Source organism: Anser anser, assembly GCF_964211835.1.
Source record: "Anser anser genome assembly, chromosome: 3".
Lineage (NCBI taxonomy): Eukaryota > Metazoa > Chordata > Aves > Anseriformes > Anatidae > Anser > Anser anser.
In genome coordinates, this window is record NC_139722.1 from 58,787,105 (window position 1) to 58,810,523 (window position 23,419).

A 23,419-nucleotide genomic window follows, 5' to 3' on the forward strand; every position below is an offset into this window, starting at 1 on the left:
AGGGGATTACACTTTCAAGTTCATGAAGAGATTGGAAGAAAGGAGGAGAACTTTGGATGTTGCTGTATCTGAGGCAGCAGTATCACCCATGCAAGATTCTGAAATAAACACAAACTTCACTTACAAAGCAAAACAACACAACTGCATCTGTTCCCATATCCAGCATAAACCTATAAACCTGCTCCGTCTCTAAGAAATCTAATTACCTAAGTAACTGCCTCTTCACAACCTATATACTTGCAAATGAAGTTAGTGTGACCCTCAATACAAAGGATTTACTTTTTTCAATGTATCTGTATAGAAAGCTGGGAAAGGGAACAAAATAATCCCAGCCAGGATACCCCATCCTCTCTCCCCTTAAAAAAGAAACAAGCCTTACTCAACATAACAAGATTGATAACAACAATTTGAACATGTATCTGTACAAGTCATGACAAAAATGCCTTAATTAAAAATCTCATTGTTTCCTTGACATAGCTGTTCATTAGCTCACCATGACTTAAGTAAAAGTTTAAATCTCAGTTCATTCTAAGTCTGTTCTGTAAAATAATATAGTTTTATTATTACTGCAGCTTTACTTACCATTAGCAAACATCAATGATTGCTGCATCAGCGTGGACTTGCAGCAAAAGCACAAGAAGGGAACATAAATTACATACTGAGCAGCAAAAGGATTAGAGCTCAGAAATCAATATTTAAGCAGACAGGATAATTTCAGATACTGCACATGGAAAAAATGTGGAGGAGAGAGTATTGCTTTGCTTTGTTTTATGGCTATTATGCAGCTTCCTGAAATTCACCTCATCTCACTTAACGTTGTGTGTTTTTTTTTACTTGGTTTTATAGACTACCTCTTTTACTGTTGGTGTTACCATTGTATGGTACACGGGTAATTTAGGTATTTCCAGTGGCACAACAGGCCCTGTACTAGAAGTGGGATTGTGAATGCTTTTACTCTGCCATGAATTCAAAGTAGTTCACAGCTTTGCTTACACTTCCAAGAGGCATCATGTCTGATGTGACACAAGTGAAAAGTTAGCACAGGGACAGGGAGATAGTCACTCGAATCACGAGGTACCCATCCACAAAGGGTTACTACAACACCTTGACCTCTGCCCATCTATGATATTTCTGGAAATTATTGCTGAGCAGTAATCTGCATCACCAACCACTGTAAATTACCCATTCTATTACAGTCCCCCCACTACCCACCTCCATCTTGTCTTAACACTTCTTTTTCATACGCCATCATCTTACTCCTTCACTGCTTCCCCCAACAGGGTGTGGGATCTATTTTTTATTTTCCCTGTTCTAACCAGGGACATTATTTCTTTTCCCTGCTGCTAATCTGGTTTCTTCTATATCTCCTGCAGGCCATCCTGTAGTTACATTGCTGTTTCAGTCTGGCATTCATTGGACTACTAAAAAATGATACAAAGGTGAGTGGGAGGGAAAAGCAAGGAATAAGGTTTCCAGTCAGGTCAACCTACAGAAATGTCAAAGCTAAAGAACAAAGCAGCCAGAAACCTGTGGCTGCAGTAGGAAGGGAAGAAAGGAAGCCACCCAGACCTACACCAGATAGGAGAAGCCATGTAAACACAGAATAAGTACATGTACACTACTTGGCTTCATCATTTCTGTGGAAGAGTCCAGCCAAGCAGTGACAAACAGAAGGGACATAAATCACTAGATATGCTTATACCATGCCACGCTTTGTGGGCAGGAGCAAGTGAGCTGTGCCCATGCCCTGAGCCAAATGAAACCGCATGAGAAGCAACACTATCTTAGCTCAGGCCTGGCCCTCCACTACACTCCAAAATAGCCAAAAATCCAAAGGCGAGGTAAACAACTGTTACCTTCAGAAGGAATTTAAAAAAAAAAAAAAAAAGGGCAGGCTCAGAGAGAAAACAATGGTAGGAAAAGGGCACAACAGCAGTAGGCAGACAGTACGCAAAAGCTGGGCTGTCTTGCTCCTCTCCATTCAGGGAAGCAGGGAGAAACCAAACAAGTGCTATTCCTCAGCCACACTTCAGGCTTCCAGCCTGAACGCTGAACGCTAAATGCCTCAATCTGCAACACCTTCCAAGCTGACAACATGCTATTCAAACTCTTTTTCCCTCAACGCTAAAAGGCTAGCACTGTACCATTTTGCTTTTTGCCCACCCCTCACAACGCTATCAAGATAGCAACTTCAGGTAATGCCACTTACTGACATACGCAGCTCCCCCATGCAGCAGCTGAATGCATAAGCACCAATGAAACTTATCCACTTTCAGCCTGGGCTTCTGCATCACAGTGGTAAGAGCTGCCCAGAAGTGGTCACAGTGATGGGCAGTATGATTTGAACTTCATGTGATGCTGATATGTGAAACAGAGAGCTGCACCACACTGTAGAAGGCTGCCTCATGGGCAAGAACACTGATGACTGCTGTGGTAACACCAGCACATGGTAATGTTTGTAACTTTGGGCACCAGCATGGCAGAGGTAGATTTGCCCAAGATTAACCTACTTCTTTTGAGGTCTGAAGCAAACATATTTTTCACCTTGCTTTAATTTGTTACCCCAGATTCAGAAAAACTAACACACTCAAATACTCTACTAGGACAAAAAGGAAGAAAGGAGAAAGAACAGTTTTTTGGAAGGCAGCATTTTATACAGCTTCTGTTGGTTACCCTATGCTCAAAGTAACAAACTGACAGGTTCTCAAATGTAACCGAGACCTGTAAAATACACTCATTTGAGGCAGATAAGCAAGTAAAAAGATAAGTTATTCAATAACAACTTCGTTTTTTTGGAAATTGATATTTCATGGAAGCATTATGGTTGAACAAAATAATATTTTAACTTTAAAGGGAAAAAAATCGAACCAAGTGTTACTCTACATATAGCAGCTGGCCTTGGAGGTAAAGCATACTTGCTGTATTTGCACAAAATAATCTTTTTTAAATGTTCTTTCACTATCTAAAGGAAACAGAATAAATCCATCTGTGTCAATGAATGGAAAAACAGCACACACGTGTTACTTATGAGTCATTTCTATTACTACAAAAGCCTTACTTTTACTCATCCTGTGTCTAAAGTTCCTGATAAAAAAAAACAGCTTATCTAAATGTACAAAAGCACTGCATCAACTGTAAAGCCTTCCCTGTGCCCCTCCTCTCTCCACTTTATACCAAGTTAAGCGTGCTTGAGAACAACAAGGAACCCTTGGAATTGGTCAATAGATTGATTAATGCACTGTACATAGCAAGCCAAATAGGATCAGGATGTTTACAGGTGTTCTTTTGGTAGACATTAATTGCACTGCACTAACAAGGTAGGCTTCTTTCTGTTAAAGATGCTACTTACAAATAATACAGACAAGAAACCAACCATAAAGGTTACTGAGTAAGAAAAGCACTAAAATATGCTCTTTCTGATAACAGAAGTATAACAAATTATTTAGGTTCTTTAGTATATTGACTAGTTAAACAGCATACAAATACCAGTTAACATTTGGTGCCAAGGAGTGTATGAAGACTGCAGTATGAAAGAAGACAAAAAAAAAAATCTGTCAGACAGTTTAAATTAAGCATATCTACCCCATCACATAAAGGAATTTAAAAGGAGAATAGAAACAGCAATTTAAAAGGAGAATAGAAACAGCAATTCTTAGCAGCTCCAAACACAGATCCAAGCTTTTACAGTTTATTTCATATGTAATGATCCAGATAAGCTTTCAATGGTCAAACTTTAAAATCACCACCTTCCTGAACTGCATTTGCCAATCCATGGAACAGTAAATAAATTCCCTTGTGCACAGTTTCTCTGATCTATTACCTTTATACTAGCAGTGCAATCCATACAGCTGCAGAACCTTAGGAAGTTAGTAGTCAACTGCTCAGTGGACTGGTAAACTTTGTTAGTCTGTCTATTAAAACAACAAGACACCGAAAGCATTCTGTTTGAACTTCACTCTTCTGTAGTGCAATATAGCAAGCTAGCTGGTGTCTCCATGGAAGAGCTCAGGAAACCATGATTGGCTCAGTGTTCTCCACCTATTTGCAGAGCTCTTTTCTTTCGAAAGCCTCAAGAAACACATGGCTTTCACCAGGCACTGCTACCCCATTAACATTTGTCTTATGGCAACCATACATACCCATACAATTTAAATTTATTCATGGGTTGGTGGTTTCACTTCTACAGGAGAAAAATCAGTTTTAAGTGAAGTAAAAGGCCAAAAGTCTCATCTATACGACCTACACATTACAGCTTTCCTTCCTGAGCCATGTTCATACAAAAATCTATACTAAAACACAAATTTCATGACCTTCTAGCTCCCCTCTCTCATTTATACACTTCATGAACATGCTGGTCCTGTACAGAAATTCATTTTGGGTCATGCAGGTGACACAAAAGCTATTTCATTTCTGTAAAAGGCAGAACTTAAATGGCGCACAGCTGACCTTCCAGATCACAACAAATATCTCAACTCTAATCGTACAGGAAAATTAAAGTCACACGCAAATTTAAGCGTGTAATTCTTAAATTTCTTTCAGACGCCCCAGAGGTTTACCCAACCCCTGTACCCACCCACAACTCTTTTTACAGCCACACAATGAACTGGATCAACGAACTGACCTGTTCCAAATAATTCTTTTTTTTTTTTTTCCTGAGGTATTATTTTTAATCCACACCAGTTCCTGACCCAATTTGCTGCACGATCACACGCATGTCAGAGTAACTGGGAGCAGGCAGCAACATGAGAATGCTTCTGGGAATGACAGGATACAGAAATGAGCAGCCACAGATGTTCTGCCTAAAACCCATATAAAAGCAATTACCATGAAAGCGTGGCCTAAGATTACTTGTCAACACACTTCTTCCCATTTGCTTCGCCCTTCATAGTGTATGTTCTCCATTCTGAGTTAACCATGCAGTCTTCCACTAGGGAGCCCAAAACTTCAGCCTAAACCCGAATCTTCAATTTTTTACCGTTCAAAGCTGTTAGGCTCAATACTTATTTATTTACAAAGAGCAGTGAGTTTAGTTTTATTCTTAAAAATGGGCCAACATGCAAGGTCATAAGTGATTTCTGCAAAGTCAAAATTAATCCCTGCAATATTCTTCGCAGTAAAGAAATAAACTGCATTTGTGAAACAATCTAATACTAAGGCATATCTGTAGAGATTTAATTTGTTCTCCTTTAGTCATGCTGAACAGTAAGTGCAACTAAGGACTTCCCCCACTATGCCTAATTTATTTTCCCTGGATTTCTAGAAGACTAACTCACAAAATTGCCACATACCCAATCCGGGAACATTATCCATCTGAAAGATTGGAAATAAGATGTCCATCTCAGCACGTCGTTATTGTCCACTATAATTTAGACATTCTTCAAATTGCATTTGTATCCAGGAGGGTAATAGCCCTCACATTAAAAAAGCCCTTCATTAAGTGGCTCCCCATCATGCAGGCCATTACAGACTCTCATGCCCTGACCCTGCATAGCCTCAGAGTTACTCTGCTTTTAACAGGCAAAGCAAACAGGGTAAATACCCTACCTTCTCTATCTAAGGGTAAAACCATCAGTAAATATATTAACATGGATAAAACCACCCCTTCACAAATCCCCAGTGACATAAGAAAACACTATTATTTATGTTGTCGCCTACAAAATGAATTTATCCACACATAATAAATACTTCCCTAATACAACTGCAAAAAAAACACATCAACATTGGATTTCATCTTAACAGCAATCTCTAATTTCTATCTTGTACTGTACAATGTATAAAATACATACATCTGAAAGCATATGCATGCTCTAAAGGGCTTGCTTCAACATACAGAAGATGTCTCTTCAGAATTACAAAGACCATTAGGTAAATACTTTGATTACGTTTTCATCACTGTGTTTACAAAAATGTAATACTTGCCTCACACAAAAATATAACCTTGTCTCATACAAAATGCAGATTTTGAGTTGTGGAACTATTTCTACACAAGGAACTAGATAGACAGGCCACTGAACCTAGAAATTATGATGTTGGGAGAAGGGTGCATGTTTTAAAGGTGCATGCATATTATAAAAGTATCCAAAAAAAATGGAATGGCATGGAGAAGGTGAGTAGGAAACATATTTGCTCACTTCCTGTTGCAGTACAAGCTATCAGCACACATCAAATAGAAATAGCACGTAGAACAATTAGTAAGAAGAGATGCTTCTTCCCATAATTTGTAGCTAGTGTTGGCACTGTTACTGGAGCCCACTGTAAGTTGTACAGGAACTCACAAAGAGTCAAACAAAGCTGACAAGGAAAAACATGAATTCATTGAGAACATTAAAAATAAGGACTGTGTCTGGTTGAGGAAATTCCTAAATACTGAGCAGCTGGAAACTGGGAGAGTATGCTAGGGAATTATTAGCACACACTCACTCTTCTACAACCCTTCCCCAGGCAATGTCTAATGGCCACTCTCAAAAACAGCGGATCATCAGCTTGATCTAGCACAGTCACTTTTATATGATCTTGGACAACAGATGTTTTCCAAGCTTTTAATGGTAATCCAAAAGGTTTTGTCATGTAAGCTGCACTTCTAACCATTTACAAGATGGTATTTAAAGCTATACGCAACCACCTGCCTAAACTATTCATTTTATTTCTAAATTAATCATCATGTGCACTTATTTTTCCCATAATAGGAGTTAAGTGGCTTTTGCCTTCGCTCATAATTTGTGAAATACAATGTAGGTCAGTACAAAAAAAAATCTGAAGTTGCTTTAATTACTTAGAAGTAATTACACTTGTCTTACCAGTAATGATTACTATTACTACACCTGCAAAATGCTTTCCATTATGAGAAGCTTTGACATTTTCACAGCGCTCCATAACATGTGCCATTAGGTCTGAAATTTCCTATGATTTATCCTTCTCCAAAGCAAAACACTGAATTAAAACACTTCCTTGAATCAAAAGAAAAACATGAACTCAATACCCACATTTCTCCCTTTTTCCATTTTAACCTGTCTTTCCCTCCCACCGCCCCCCCAGTCCCCTTAAGACTTTCTGAATGTACTAAAGACTAAAAATTGACATTTGAAAATTGAGCATAATATTCTATGACTACAATGATTCTGGGTGAATCTGGTAAAGTAGAGCCTTGAAAGCTGCACAGTCAGCATAAGGGCATTACCTTTTTACAAACTGTTAAAACTGTGCTCCTGCAGAGATAAAGCTGTACTGGAATACATATTTCTCCAGCTAAGGGCAAGGCTAGGACATTGGATTGGATTCCCAAGGGATAAAAGAGATGAAGACTGCAAACACTGCAAAGGATGTCCACAGAGAGGACTTCAACACAAGAATTAAGAGGCTTCGTGACCATCTAAATGATTATATAGCTTGAGGAGAAAAGATGGGGAGACAAGAGACTCGACCCTAGGACTTCAGTTTCTGTACTGCTCTGGGAAACCTGTCTCTTCTCTCATTCTCACACTGCACAGGAAAAAGTGGGCTAACTCTGATCCCTAGGAGATTCCTAGCTTCTATTAGAAGTTTAGGAAAAAAATAAAATTCAGGCAGTAGTTTAATTTTACCTGTACCTTCATTACCACATCTTATTCTACTTGGATAACTTCTTCTTGAGTAGTGCTTTCTATCCTCAAGTTTCAACAGTAATCAGGCAAGGGGCAAGGTGGAAAAAAAAATGCATGGCAGGTTATTACATACAGTTATTTCCCTTCTGCTTTTGTTTGAACCCTCCTGCTGCTCCACTTCCTGCAAACCCACCAAAGGAATTCAACGCTCATCTCAGAATTGTTACATTCTTAGACTTAATTTAAAATTGAATATTGTACTATTTCAAACACAAATGAGGGATACAGCACAGATTTGCAGTCTGAAGGTGGTGGACTTCTTAATGGTATCTCATCAGATGAGACTATTTGCTCACTTGTAGTCTGGAATTCTAACCAAAAGAAAAAGCAAAAATCAGAGAGCCACTTTTGTATTTGTTTTAGATCATCTCCAAAACATTATTCTGGCAGTTTTTATTAAGCAGCCACAATTTCACAGAGATGCTTTAAAAAAAAAAAAAAAACAAAAAAAAAAACCCTTCCTCCAGAAGGATAGGAAGCATAGGAAATGGGTCTGTAGCAGAACTGAACAGAAATCAGTGGCCAAATTCAGAGAGCACCATGTCATTTCCTTCTGAAGACTGTCTACGGATGACAGGTATGTTGTTTTAGAGATGCAAGAAGTTGTTACCTTGTCATTTAGATTCAGTCAAAATAAAATTCCTCAAATTGGTGTTCTTCCTATACAAGATGTACCTGAAGTCTGTGAATACCAGATTGTGTTTTCTTTGTTTGTTTGTTTGTTTTTTACAAAATGGTGCTTCCACAGCAATTAAAATACCCACAGCATTTTAACAGAGCACCTAACCCTGAAAAATGTAAACTGAAAAGTGACTAACTTTTGCCTTCCTAAGGGAGATATTATTTTGAATTTGTTAATACAAGACCATCAGCATCATGAAGGCTGATGCTTCAGGGCTTAAATTTACTCTTCCATACACCAACCTGAAGCACCAAGCAGTCCATTAAATAAAGCGTGGAGCTTGCTTAATACATTAACCTATTTTGTAAGACACGGGGCATGGTAACAGCCGCTCATGTCAGTGACTCCAAAGCAGGGGGAACCCAGCTATTTAGCAGTTAAAAAGCAAAATTACATACACTAACAGCCATTAATAATCCAAAACAATACATAAAAGGCAGTGAAGAAATGGTGAAGAGGTTAGGTTACTTCTGTGTGGCAACATTTCCCACCCCTCCTCCACACATATCTCACTTCACAAAACCTTTTAGATACAAATAAAATAGCCATGACCTTTTTTCCTCCTCTGCATGATTAATTACTTAATGTACTATTAATTGGAAAATGTAGCTGAATTTCAAATGCTTTCATTTTCTCAGCATATCATGCTGTCTGGGAAGCACCGATTAAGCTGTTCATCAAAGATGAGCACGCAAGGTCATGTAGGCTGTACCTCTTCAGTTATTCATTACCTGTCCTAAATACTAATTAACAACAGCAATATTTCCATAAATCAAAGCTTTTCTGATTACCTTCAGATGATGAGCAGTTTGGGTGGGGGAGGGGGCCACAACGATAGTATGGATTTTTGCATGTATCCTTTATTCTAATGCATGCCTGAATAATTCAATCAATACATTAGCTGTCATTTAAGACAGAATTTCACCACGAGTCAACAGGAACTCCACACAGAATAAAAAAGTTAACACTTCCTTTCCCCCTTCCTTATGTCCCCCCTCAACCCCACTTTAGAAGGGGGATTTCATCTAAGAAGGTCTCTCAATTAACAAGATTTACTGTTATAATTATTAGTTTTATTTCTTCTTATTACCACCATTACAAAGTTTAAATTGGAAATCACAGAGCACAGCCCTGAGGCCATATTCAATGAGGTTCTGAACTTTTTAATAGAGAAGCTTATTCCTTCAGTATCCCTGGGGTTTCTCACCTTGAGGCATCTCAGGTGGCAAATAGTGAGGCTCTTGAGCGCTGACGTGTACCCAGTCAAAGTCATCATACAAGTCTTGATGGTAATCACAGGGCCCAGGACCATCATCAAACGTACATCCCCCTAGGGAAGAAACATGTTATTAGTTACAATTCTACGGTTATTTGAAAGCAGAGATCTTTCAAGGTCCATGCCGAGGTGTTTGACCTGTGCACAGCACAACTACGGAGCCCACACAGCCCATGGCACAGCTCACAAGCTTCCCTGCGCAAAGCTCAAGTCTGCAAGCAGCTCATCCATCACTGTTCCTCTCTTTTTACATCTCTGCTTCCTGCAGCCAGTTTCCCTCAAGAGTGCCTTCTGTCAGAGCAGGAAATCACAGGCTGAGTCCCTGATCCCAGGTGAAATCTGGCCCAACATCTGCAGAACAGAGAGCAACAGATTGCCTAGACCAAAGGGAAAACAGAAAGCAATAGACGAGGCTAGGAAACTAATAGTGAAAATCAACAACCCTGATGCACTGAAAGCATACCAAGTCTAGACACAAGTACGAGGATAAATACTGTGCCCAAAACAAAAGCAGTCAGGCAGTGTAAGTACAGCTACTTAGAAATGAAATAATTACTGCAGAATGAATTTGATAATCTTGCTTAATTAAATCAATCTAGTATAACAGAATGAAAATTAAAGGTGCTTTTTCAGGGTTACATAAACAACAGATATGAAAAACTTACAACAAAAGTTATGAGGAGAAGTGACAGGCAGAAAGAAGAAGGAAAAGAACATAAAAGATGGAACGGGGAAAAAAAACATATAACACAATAATGTGTCTGCCCTGTTTCATTTCATAAACAGTTGGTTTTGTTTGGTTTTGGTTTTTTTAAGCTACATTTTCCAGTGAAGGCCATTAAGTAGGGTGGTAAAGAGAGAGAAGAAAACATGATGATCAGAAGAGGAGGTCAAGGTTTGAGACAGAAGAAACAAAAGAATCAAAAGAGCCCAGTCAAAGAAAAGTAGAGCATAAACACAAGAAAATACAGATGTCATGCGCACAACTTTGAAGCATTTTGTCTCCATTCATGGTAAGCAGCGCTTGAATTTGCTCCTTCTGCTCAAAAATAGCTGGAGAAACTGAAACAGTGAAAGAGAAAATACATAGCATTCATCTTTATTTAGGCAGTATTTTTAAATTCAGAAAATAAGTTATATAAGAACTCAAGAGATAAACATCTCTTGGAAATCGGGGGAGACATTTCTTGTATCCTTTCCTCCCTGTCCTCAGTAGGTTGGGCATATCAATCCAAAGAACAGCTGTTCCAACTAAAAATGCTCCTTTAAAAGAATAAGCCAGAGGACACACCAGAAGAATAACAAGAGCATTTGTTTTTACTCCACTGTCCATCTGACTTTTAAACACTAAATATGGGACAAACATTGCAGGTTCCAAGAACAAAGACCATTATGGTAAATACGAGTTTCACCCTAAGATGAGTCACCCCCACACCATGTCTGGTGAGTGCTCTCAGCAGCCCACGCTACACCCCAGAAGAAAATGTGATGGAGGTGGGAAAGGGGGAGGATGACAACAACGAAGAACTACTGTCATTCCTGCCTACTGAACACACACAGATGGCCTGGAATGAGGACTGGCCAGAGAATAAGGAAAGGAGGACGGAGCACGTGTTTCATCAGATTGAGAGTAAAATATTTTTACCTGCTCACAATGGAGTATTTAGCTTTCACATAAGAGGCAAAGAGTTTACAAAACCAAAGCGTTCATATTTGAGCATGTCCTTCTTATTCAATTGTATCAGCAAATCTAGACTGTGTCCCAAACTGAGATTATGTTGCATCTTCAGTGAGAGAGAACTCGATTCCCACAGTTGTGAAATTCATTCAAACCTTGTCACTTTGAATTAATGACAAAACAGCCTAAGTTTTAGCAAATTCTATTTCTCTGAAAACACTGTCAGACAGTCATCCCAGGACATCCCTTGGACTGCTTGTTAACCAGTGTGTTGGCCAGTTAAGGACGCCAGGAGGGAAAAGAAACCTCTACGTTTTAGAAAAATTCTTGCTAAAGCCCTGTGCCGTAAAATATTACAGCTTCATATTCAGTTCCACTTCAATAAAACCTTCTCAAATGTTACACTGCAAGAACATAAGCACAACAACAACAAAAACGGAACCAATATTCCATACTCTGTACTGAGCTGATTACTACATCAGTGTCGTTGTCAGACTGTTGAGTGCAAAAGGAGAAATAGTTATGCATCAAAGGAACATTTATGCCTTCAAAAATTCCAACTCCAATGCCCTACTACCACCAAGAGACTTTTCTAATTAACATCTATCATTATAAAGCCAGAAAGGCTGAGAACATAAATCTTGTTCTTTGATTTAACTTACAATACACTGCTATGATCACTCTACAGCAAAAATGTACATTTCCTTCGACATTTAATTGATAAATGAATAGCAGTTTCCCTTAAAGGGAAGTTATCACTGTCTGCTGTCCCAGCACCAAAATGACATATGGCTTTGAAGCACATGCCTGCAGGGCACCCATTACCCTTTTTAATGGTTTAAGTGCCCTCAGTATATAAATTTAAACTACCAATGAATCTTGCAGACTCATTTGGAAGATGAATGTTCTTAATTGCTCGTCTTTGTGCCCACTATTAATTTTAGTTATCAGGTTCTGATTAGTAATAACAACGAGCCTGTTAACACACAGCAGGCAATCCAAAGCTCCTCATGTGTAGCACACCACCGCTGCATCAACAAAACAAGCCAGCATCCTTTTATTGTGTACACACCAACAAAGTTTATCAAGATGGATTATTGACCCGCTACAAAATCCACCCTGTATAACTACTAAAACCAATGGCTTCTCCTCATGGGGTACACCTCCTCCTCTTACCAACAAAACTTGACATTTCCAGGCAAGTGAAGTAAAAGTCAGTGCTGTAGCTATTTATTCAGTACAACACGATGAGGCGTTTTAAACCCCTGCAGGTTACTCCCTATGATTTAAAGCATGTGCAAATTTGGATCTCCTCTTCTCTGTCTTAACTGTCAATCGCCTGCACGCTATTTCTGTAACTCTGGGTACTTGGCGATAAACCCCATGGAACGAGCTGCAAGGAAAACTACAAGGAGAAGAGGTGATGGATGGATGAAGCCTGCAGTAATGTATTTTGTTCCCAGTCATTTATTCAAAACCATATACTTTTTAAATCAATATTTAATCACCCAAATCTAAAACCACATCTGACAGAAATACTCCATAGTTCAGGATTTCTTAGCACCCTAATTCACTTCCTGGGCTGCTATTCACAATAACATACAGCACTGTTAGCAGAAGAAAGAAGACAGACTAGATGAATGCTTAGTACTTTCCAGTGAGGTTCAGCAGCTGAAATCAAATACATATTGCTATCTCCTAACATTTTGCAAAGAGTCTGCTATCTTCTACAAATGACAAGTTAGAAATCTCCAGCTCTGACAATTGCAACTTTCCCCAAAACTCAATAAAAAGGTACTCCACTACCAACCACTGTCCAGTTACATATCACCACCACCTTCCTTTCACTACGGCTGATGTATAACCTACAATTTATCTTCAATACTACCCTGCTAATGGGATTCGTGCATATCTATCAGCACACATGGCACGCCACAAACATTGATTTGTGCACCTCTGCTCAATATCTCAGCAGGAAGCACACAGCACTGACATTCAAATGCTCTTGGACCTTGCAGTACCTAAATCCAGATTTACCTTACATTTCTAATACCATCCACGAGGAAAAGGCAGCATTGGGATCAAAGCATTAGACCAGACTTGTCCAACCTCAACAGCCCGATGTGGGCTTGGAGATGGGCACACAAGGCAGCCAGCATCCTCCCTTCAAATGATGCTGCCATCACCTGTGGCCATGGTCCAGAAGGGCCAGACAGGGCTCTGCCGAGGAGGCAGCCCAGCCCTGGCTTCAGAGGAGCTGAGGCCAAGGCTTGACAGCTAGAAGAAAACGAGGCAGTCCAGCAGAAACACATAGTCTGTCGACAGCACTGCTGGAAATGTAAGGTAAGAAAACAGAAGGAATTTTAAATCTGGACAGTTATTTTGTCAAACTGCTGAATGCATTTTAGGTCAACTCAATTTGTTGGGTTTTTGAAGAAGTATCTGGGAAACATTCATATTCCACTGAAGCCAAGCAAATCAACAATTCACTGTTTCCATTATCTTTTCCCATAAGCTTCACTATGTTATTAACTTCAGGTTAAGCACACCTAGAATTCTCACACTTTCCTTTTCAATATCCTTCAAATAGGAGTGATAAATCATGCTGGCCTCATAAAAATTTCCTGACTATGTGCCCGTTTTCATTTATAAAAGATAAAGAATCTTTAATGTTCATTATAAAAAGAAAAATATTAATATCCCACACCAAACTCTGGAAAAAGAAATTAAAGTTCCACGAAATAATGTCATTAAGATTAACCCAAATTTAATCTCAAAATCCTTAAGATTAACCTAAATTTAAAAAAGATCATATTAGTCAGGTTTACACATCACCTATGAAAAGGCATTTAAAGACACTTGAATTCAAAAACAAATTACTTTGTTTGTTTTTTAATATTACTGTGATATTTATTTAGCAGTACTCAGTACTGGCACTGCTCTGATTTTGATATCTCCTACATTTTTTTTTTTTATAAACCCAGAAAAGATGGACTGAGTCATTTTTTCCCCTACGAGGATTAAAAAAAAAAAAAGGAAGAAGAATATGCTACAGACTAAGACAAGCATGTGCCTGTAACACCCACTAATAAATAGATACCCAGTACAACTTTCCTGTGACCTTCCAGCTCAATAGCTCAGGTCAGAAAACTGATTCAGATTTTGAACGAATTATTTTTTATCTAAAAATTCAAATATCATCACTACAGTTCCTAGAGACCACATCACTTCAACTATTTAGAAGAGAAGCAGTCAGTTTTAAGTGTTCTGCACACCAAAATTTCATGAAATTTAACATATCTATAAAAGTTATTAGGAATGGCATTATAGAAATACTATACTGGAGATCTAATGACTTCTAGATGAACAAAACTACTCCCACATACCATCTAAAAATTCTGTATGCCAGTTTTCATATTTAATTAGACATTAACAACTCCAGTGCCCTTTAAAATATACTCGGAAAAGCAATGCACAAAACTATCCAAAACATTCAGGTAATACCAAATGATAAAAGTAGCTGATGAAGAATAATACACGTTTACCAGCCACTCCTTATGCCATCTTAAAAAAAAAAAGACCTTTAATATCCAAGGGAAGGGTATGGCTAGACTTTTCTAATCTGACAAAGAATATGTAACAACATAAACAAGGTACTAATTTTGAAGTCTCCTATAGTAACCGTATCTAACTACTCAAAGTCCCAAATACATTCTCACCCAACCTGGCACTAAATTTCAGAAATTAGTAACGAAGCAATGAAAGACAACTGTATATTATGGTTTTGGCACCAGGCTAGACAGAAAGGACATTGGAGTACCTGATCTGATTGTTTCTTAAACTAATTGATTTTACAGGTGTTCTTCACTACTGATTTCTATAACCTATCAGCATTACAAAGGCATTTTTCTGCCATGGAATGACATGTATAGAAGGACAGCTGAAAGAACACATACTGAGAGATTATTTTTGAGATCTAGTATTGTATCTCACTACCCCTGGTGTTATGCAAAATATACTAGTAACATATTGAATGTCATGTTCCTCAGTTTTAAAGAGTTGGTTATAAAGCCAGAAATTCACCCACCAAAACCAAGCAGATGACTAAGATAAGTGGGGAAAAAAAAATCTAGTATAAAAGAACAGTTATACTACACTCACACAACAAACTTTCTTCATCATAAGTTTTGCTTTATACAGGGATCTGTTACCAATGGTTTCTTTGGGACTCGTATGTATGAAGGTGTCATACCAGGAATGAAATACTCTTTTCTCATCCAGTTCAAATGACTTGTTGGAACAAACTGCTCCTTTTATTCAATATCATGCTTTTATTTTTTTCCACCACCTGCTGCAAAAGCATAATGACTACCTCTAAATCTATCAAAGTAGATAGCTCCATGGTAAGAAGCCAGTACAAAATTATGTTTATCTGGAATGTCAGATAAAAGTCCTGTGAAAATTTAATTTTTCTGCTCACGCTGATTGGTGAATTTGAAGCTTGAAGAGGACAGAGGCACTGTATCAGGTCTCTTGTCAGTCATATATCCAGGAACAGGTACTGCATTTAAAATCACCTACCCACCACATTAATTTACCTGTTTCTGTCACAGTATGCCTCAAAAGCACAGAATGTTTTCATCTTTTCAAGGCCCTACATTATTTCTGTTACAATCATTCTAAAACACACTGAGTGAAGAGCATTCATATATTAAAGAATATACTATGAATTGCTGTTAATGCAGCGTGAGAATAAATTTTAATGACTTATGTTTAAATGCTTATGTTCAGTATTGCCTACTGAAATACAACTGAAATAACCTTAATTAACCTATGGCATCTAAAAATACAGAAGGTCAGAAATACTATTTAATTTTTAAAAAAATACCATGAAAACTGTGGCACTTAAAGAAAATGACAGGTTCTCCTTCATTACAGAGAGAAGCAATACCAAGCACTAACAATATTTATCTTCTTTGCAATGATATCTTATTTTGTAGTACTGGAATTCATTACACAAAGCATGACTGATTATAGTTAAGAGCAATAAAAGTCAAGTAAACTCAATTACCTGCAAACACCTTTTAAAATTTTTTAGCTTTGTTCCCATTATCAGTATGTTTTAATCATCCTCTTAACTTATTAACTTGAACGTGGAAATCTCTGTCTCATCCGGAAACACCAGTGGAATATAAACAATAATAGCTTAAAAGGAAACATGTCTGATTATTCTTAAAGGAGTTTTATTTGATTTTCAATGTAAGACCTGTGTTGGTGTTAGAACAGTCAAGATAATCTAAAATAGACCTGTAAATATTTCAGAATAGTAAGTTCACAAGACCACTCCTAAATCACTACATGATATAAATCACTTTGACATTAAAAATCAACCACACCCCCAACAGTCATAAAGCAGTACCACAACTTATAAAAGCAAAAAATAAAATAAGGTCATAACCAAGTCCCATCTATACATACATTTTTCATTTTGTATCCATCTTCCATATTCCTTATTAATAGCATGCAGTAGCTTATTTTAGAAAGGAAAAGATTAGATTTAGAAAGGAAAAGGAATTTGAGAAATACTAGGTATAAATTACAAAGAATGCAGACAGACATCCTTTCCTACCACCATCAGGAAAAGATGCCACTATTAATCCTAACCCAGATTTTGGGAGAGAATGAAGATTCCCAGTGAGATGTAGCCTACCTGGCCATGCCATTTATTAGATAGCTTCTATTAAAATATGTTCTTTCCCTCTACACTATGTCTGGAAATGGTTTCTTCATCTCTGATTTTAAAAGATACAATATTGATAGGCTGCAGGAAAACTTTCCATGCTTTACCATCAGTGAACAGGATGAAAAAGAGAAGGAGATGAAGGGGGAAGAAGATCAGTGTCTACTACACTGTCTGTACTTCAGTTTCTAAGAGAAGCAAAATGTAATCTGAACAAAAGTGCCTTTAAATTTCTTCCTGTTCTTCAGGGAAGGGGAGGCTTTCTGTTCTTTATCAGAGAGGCGAGAACTGCTAGCTGTGGAGAGTTACAGTTGTTGCAATTTGTTTGCCATGTTTCCTTCATCCTTACCTGGCACGGGCATGGCAATAAAGAGCAAATAGCCATATGCATGGAGATCACTTTACATAACTGAAGCTACCAGGACATTTCCCATGTCAGCTCACAAGGTATTCCTAAAACTATTAAGAGATTCAACGGTTTCATAAAGCTATGAACAGACTTTCATTAATACACAAGTGTCAACATCCACAAAACACCAAGGATATTTTGTATTTCAGCTCATAGGCTGTGAGCTTTAGTATTCCTCCTGCGCACTGAGCAGACTTCTGACCAATTGCACTGGTGACAGGGATACACCATTTGAATACAAATACTGGGGGGATAAGGTGGGGTAAAGTCATATCATATTTTTGTGACTCTACCAAGAATCAGAAAAATGCCAGCAAGTAAATTCTATGACTTCAAAGACAATTGAGAGCTCCAAAGTGAAATCAATCACTCTGATTATTTATGGCTATGTGGTCTTAGAATGCTACTTCCGAAAATAACACCTTTTTAAAGGCACTGTTAATGCTTATTTATAGAAAATCTTAGGTAGATATCACAGTCTCTGGCATTTCTCCTAAATGTTCTCACAATATGCTGTTAAAAGTTAATGGATAAGAATGCGATCAAACTCAGTAGGAGTGCTGAGCGAAGACAGCCCAACATCCATTACATTAAATCACAAAATCTTCTATAGATTCAAAGTGCTAGGTTATTTCGTAGCCTGCTCACCAAGACAAAAAGGTGAAACAAGGACTCGGAAGGAAAAAGTTTACAGCTAACTTTTAGCTCTACTAATCATGTCAGCAATTCAACCAGAAAAAAACAGGCCTAACGACTACATCAGCCACCCTATTAAAATTTTGACAGTTTAACCATAAAATATGGTGACAGGGGAAAAATAGGTTAATTAAAATTTCTTCTGAAAACCATCTCTTATTGAGAGCAGATACAGGTATCAACATTTTGCCTAGCGGATGAAGGCGCGAGTTTCCAGCTGGGCAGTAGGAGTAACCATACAACACAAAAAGGAGTCAGATCTGAGGTCAACATAAACTACCAGAAGCTACCTCAATGCCAGTGCAGAAGCCAAATGAATGAGGAAATAAGGGAAGAGTGCATAAATTATATACACCAAACTATAAAAGGGGCTCAAGGAACAGAAGGACAAAGAATATGGAATAAGGAATATGGTCAACATGAAAGCTGAGGACTTCCTAGGAAGAGCTGAGCATTAGGTGAAACAATTACAGGAATTACTCCCCATTCCTGCCATTGACAAGGATGGGCAAATAGAAAGTCCAGTAACAGGAAAATAAACTCTTAAGTAAAAAGAAAAGAATGGGGTAAGTAAGGGAAAAAAAAAAAAAAAGAAAAAAAAAAGCATGGAAGATGTGAAGATGTGACTGTACAAAGCAAGAAACTGAGGCAGAAAATAATTCTAATTAATACAGTGCTAGAAAACTGTATTTGTGTTCAGAGTCCTTATGAAATATGCACAGTGTTTTCAATAAAATTGAGGAGTTCTGCTTTGATGAGACTGTGCATAGAACTCTAAATGGTCATGCAAAAAGGAAGATCAAATTAAATAAAAGGAAATGAAAAAGACTGATGTTGAAAATGATCTAAGCTGTTAAAAAAGATCATTTCTGAAGCCATTGAAGGAGCTAAGTCCAAGAAGCTGGAGAGATGACTGAAGAGTTCAGGCATGGTATAAATCCAGAGTCACAGGAGAAAAGGATAACAGGAACCTCTCAGAGAAGATCTTTCAATATATGACACAAAGATACACGAAGAATTATGCTAGCAGTGAATCAAAGAACTCAGACAAATGATTGAGAGGAGTAAGGTATAATACTGAGATCAAAAGAATCTTTTTACACACAGGCACTGCTGACCTAAAAGCCAAATCTTTTTACATCATAAGCATACATACCCTTTGCAGTTAATGCTCTAGTTTCCCATGGTACAGCAAGAAAATGGTCATAAACATTTTTAATCAGTACGGGGCACTTCAAGTCTTCTCATGTAATCCAGCAATATTCTCATGAAAGAAAGGCAAGAAAAAGGAACAACGTATTTTGAAAACGCAGACATTCTGTGAAGTTGAATAAGCACTGGAACAGGCTGCCAGTGAGGCTGTGGAGTCTCCTTCTCTGGAGATATTCAAAACCAGCATGGGTGTGGGTCCTGTGCAACGTGCTCTACATGACCCTGCTTGGCAGGGGTCATGACCAGATGATCTCCAGAGGTCCCTTCCAACCTCAACCATTCTGTGATTCTGTTGCTATATCCATAAAACAAAGTTTTGAAATTTAAAGAAAGATTTGCTAAGATACAGACCAGCAAATGGAAGATTTCAGGAGGACTGGCCCACTATTTACAGAATCACAGGATGGCTAAGGTTGGAAGGGACCTCTGAACGCCATCTCCCTGCTAAGCAGGGCCACCCAGAGCAAGGAGCCCAGGACCCTGTTCAGATAGCTTTTGAAGATCTCCAAGGAGGGAAATTCCACAGCCCCTGTAGGCGGCCTGTACCAGTGCCGGCACAGTTTTTACCTGCACAGGAAAAAAAAAAAAATATCTTTTACCTTGTGTTCAGAGGAAGCCTCTTATGTTTCAGTTTGTGCCCGTGGCCTCTTGTCCTTTTGTCCTTGCACTGAGCACCACTGAAAATAGCCTGGTCCCATCTTCTTTGTACCTTCCCTTGAGTATTTTTAGACAGTGGTGAGATTCCCCCAAGCCTTCTCTTCTCTAAGCTGAGCAATCCCAGCTTTGTCAGCCTTTCCTCACAGGAGAGGTGTTCCAGTCCCTTCACAATCTTGGTGGACCTTTGCTGGACCCTTCACATCTGTCTTGTACTGGTGAGCCCAGTACTGGACACAGTACTCCAGGTGTGGCCTCAGCAGTTCTAGATAGAGGGGAAGCATCAACCTCCTTCAACCTGCTGGCAACACTGCTTCTACCGCAGCCCGGGATACCGTTAGTCTTCTTTGTGGCTAGGGCACATTACTGGTTCATGTTTCAACCTGGTGTCCACCAGGAACTCCAACTCCTTTTCTGCAAAGTTGCTTTCCAGCTGACTGGCCCCCAAAATATACTGCTATTGAGAGTTGCTCCTACCAAGGTGCAGGACTTCACTGAACTTCATGAGTTTCTTATTAACCCATTTTTCCTTTTGAGGCCCCTCTGGAAAGCAACATGACCTCGTGTATCAGCCACTTCCCCCAGTTCTGTATCATCTGCAGACTTGCTGAAGGTGCACTCTGTCCCATCATCCAAATTATTAATGAAGATGTTAAACAGGACTGGGCCCAGTATTGACCCCCAGGGTACACTACTAGTTACGGATCTCCAACTAGACTTTGTTTTCTGTGAGATCTTCATAGACAAACTGATGAAGTGCAGGTTAGATAAGACAATGAGGTGGATCACGCACTGGCAGGCTCAGAGCGTGGTGATCAATGGAACAGTGTCAAAGCCTTACTGACATCTAGGTAGATTATATTTGCTGTTGTCTTTCATGTGCCTGGAAATGGTTTCCAGGATCAGCTGTTCTATCGCCTTTGCAGGGATTGAGGTGAGGCTGAACAGCCCGGACTTCCCTAGGTCCTCCCCTTTTGCCCAACCTAATATTGTTTGAAATACTGCCTTGTCTTAAACTTCTCTCAGTAATACTTCACATTTCTCTGATAGCAAGATGAAGCTCTGCACAGCCTTACTAGTTTTAACACACTTTATTCAATCACACAGGCCAGTATAATGTAGTCCATTGCACTACATTGCTTACACATGGACTATAAAGTATCAGAGAAAAGCTAGAGATAAAACCCCGAATTATAAATATATATATATATATATATTAAACAAGCTGAGAGCAGAGAACACACAGAAATAGAGATTTATCTTTTATCTTCTACCCTTCCACTTTAGTCTCACAAATCTAAGTCATTCTTTAAAGGTGCAGTATAGAATCAAATGAACATCAAATGGATTATTCATTTCACATGCTACTCTTACTGTTAGTAGTTAACTTCATTCTTCAGCAAAGTAAGATTTATCAAAATATTTCACAGACTATCAGGATAATATTTTAGGTAGATTTGATTAGAAAAGAGTCATTTGGCAACAAAACTAGTGAACACAGGCCACACAAAAATATGCTAACAACTCACTTTCCTCCTTTACATTGTGCAGGTAAATCACTTCTTACCGTTCTAGACTGATATAACATATAAACCGTGCACGTAAGCATATGACATGTCTCTCTTATCTCAGCATCATCACAATTAAGCCTCAATGAGACCTCTAATGAACAAACAACACAACCCATCATATTATCTTGGGCAAAGCTTACCGGTATACCACCCAACTTAGTTCATGCAATAAAAATTGCTCTCTCCAGACAAATTGCGATGTACTCACAACACTTTAGTGAGAAATCACTATTTTAGGATAGAAATATTTACAATCCAAAGTGTATTTCTACTACAATTTAACCAACAAAGAAAATGTTACTCTGTGACTCCCCAGGGACTTGATCTCAAATATTTTTAATCTCCAAATCTGCACTTTAGTTTCAACAGAAATAACTACTGCAAGAATACTGAGCTGTATTATGGTAATTTTAAAGCAGACAAGTTGTATTTAATCCCTCTGCTTCTTAAATGGAGAAATACTCTCACTGGGGTGGCTTTGTGAAACAGCGTATAGGTAAGCCTTAAGGTTAGATTAATCCTATGCCAGACTGTGTAATGAAGTTGTAGCATTTTGGAGCCAATCATCTGTTCATGTTCTGAAGACATACAGCCCAAAGCACCACAGAACAGAGAAACAGGATCCCTACAATCTTACAATTCCAGCACAAGTAAAAATGTATCCCTTTATGTTATATATATTGAATACAAGACTAGTACAACGAACCCTATGGCTTGTCTTGGTAGGCACTGACAAGCTACCAATAATAGGCTCTGAGCAGAAAACTACTATTCAACCTTAAAATTTTACAGCTAAATTAGATATTTTCATGAAAAAAAAAATCAGCTTCACACTAAATAGTAGTTAAGAAGTTATTCAAAACATCTAAGGAAAAAATATGAAAAGCCTTTGAAAAAAGTCAACCATATTTGTATATATATAACCACCTAGCTACTTTTTTATTTAAATAGCACTTCAGAAGTCAGTAACCGAAGCTACAGTCGTAAGACTAACTACACTCTGGAAAGGATGCTGCATTTTATGTTTTCCATATGATTCACTCTTCAGAGTACTGAAGCATGTTCCTTACTCCCCATTCTCATTAAAAAAAAAAAAGTCTCAAACTTGGCTCTTCTTACTAGCATCTCTTTCTCGAGCTAGACAGGGCATTTACACATCCAGCTAGAACTTGTGGAAATACTACATGCCTACGTTTTCACAACATCTTCAGTCACCCTTCGCTAGTGTATTCACAAAAATTTATATATGACAAAATATTCACTTCCTGGTATGCCACTACCTAAAAAAGGGCAGTTTGGTAGCAGTATGATAACCATCTGAAAAGGTATCAGAAGATCAAGAATGAGTTAAAGGTTGCCTTATATCTCAGCAAATGATGAAAACCTCATGAAAGGAGAAAACAGCTGAAGAATTTTTATTTAATTATTATTTTTAAAACCCGAGAAAATAAATTTATATTATTTCAGTGGGCAATGTGTGCCCTGTAGCCCACATTACTTGCCACTGTGTACATAAAAAAAAAAACACCCTCCACAAAAGAAACATTCTTCTGACTTTTTTTTTCTAATTATTATTATTTATTTTTCTGTACTATAACTTAAAGAAAGCTAAAAATTGTAAAAATTGGTTCTGCACTACCAAGATACCTTTTTTAAGTTAAGGCACAGGACATAATGCAGAGCTATACAGTCGAAAGAAAATACTTCATGAAGAGAAGAACCCAAGAAATAGAAATGTTTAATACAATATAAAAATCAATATTTAATAACCAACATGTAATCCGGATGCAATGAATAAAGCAACAAGCATAATAAAATTTTGTTGGTTTTAAACTGAAACACTTCAGTACCAGAGGAATAT

General features: G+C 38.1%; 1 protein-coding gene and 1 long non-coding RNA gene across 7 annotated transcripts in view; both read right to left on the reverse strand.

The window, feature by feature from the left end:
* LOC310896149 overlaps positions 1-9,522 on the reverse strand; it is a 35,186-nt gene extending 25,664 nt beyond the window's left edge. Inside the window, exon 1 of the long non-coding RNA XR_014581234.1 lies at positions 7,867-9,522. This is a non-coding gene — a long non-coding RNA (uncharacterized lncRNA). The remainder of the gene's footprint in view (positions 1-7,866) is intronic.
* Positions 1-23,419, reverse strand: part of PTPRK (protein tyrosine phosphatase receptor type K) — a 422,368-nt gene that overhangs the window by 323,644 nt on the left and 75,305 nt on the right. For 5 of the 6 annotated variants that reach the window (XM_083828076.1, XM_083828073.1, XM_083828074.1 and 2 more), the window contains exon 2: positions 9,530-9,652. In XM_083828076.1, the coding sequence (XP_083684202.1) occupies positions 9,530-9,652 (123 nt within the window). Of the gene's footprint in view, positions 1-9,529; positions 9,653-9,736; positions 9,789-23,419 lie in introns of those variants that run through there. The other variant, XM_083828075.1, reaches the window with a different exon arrangement.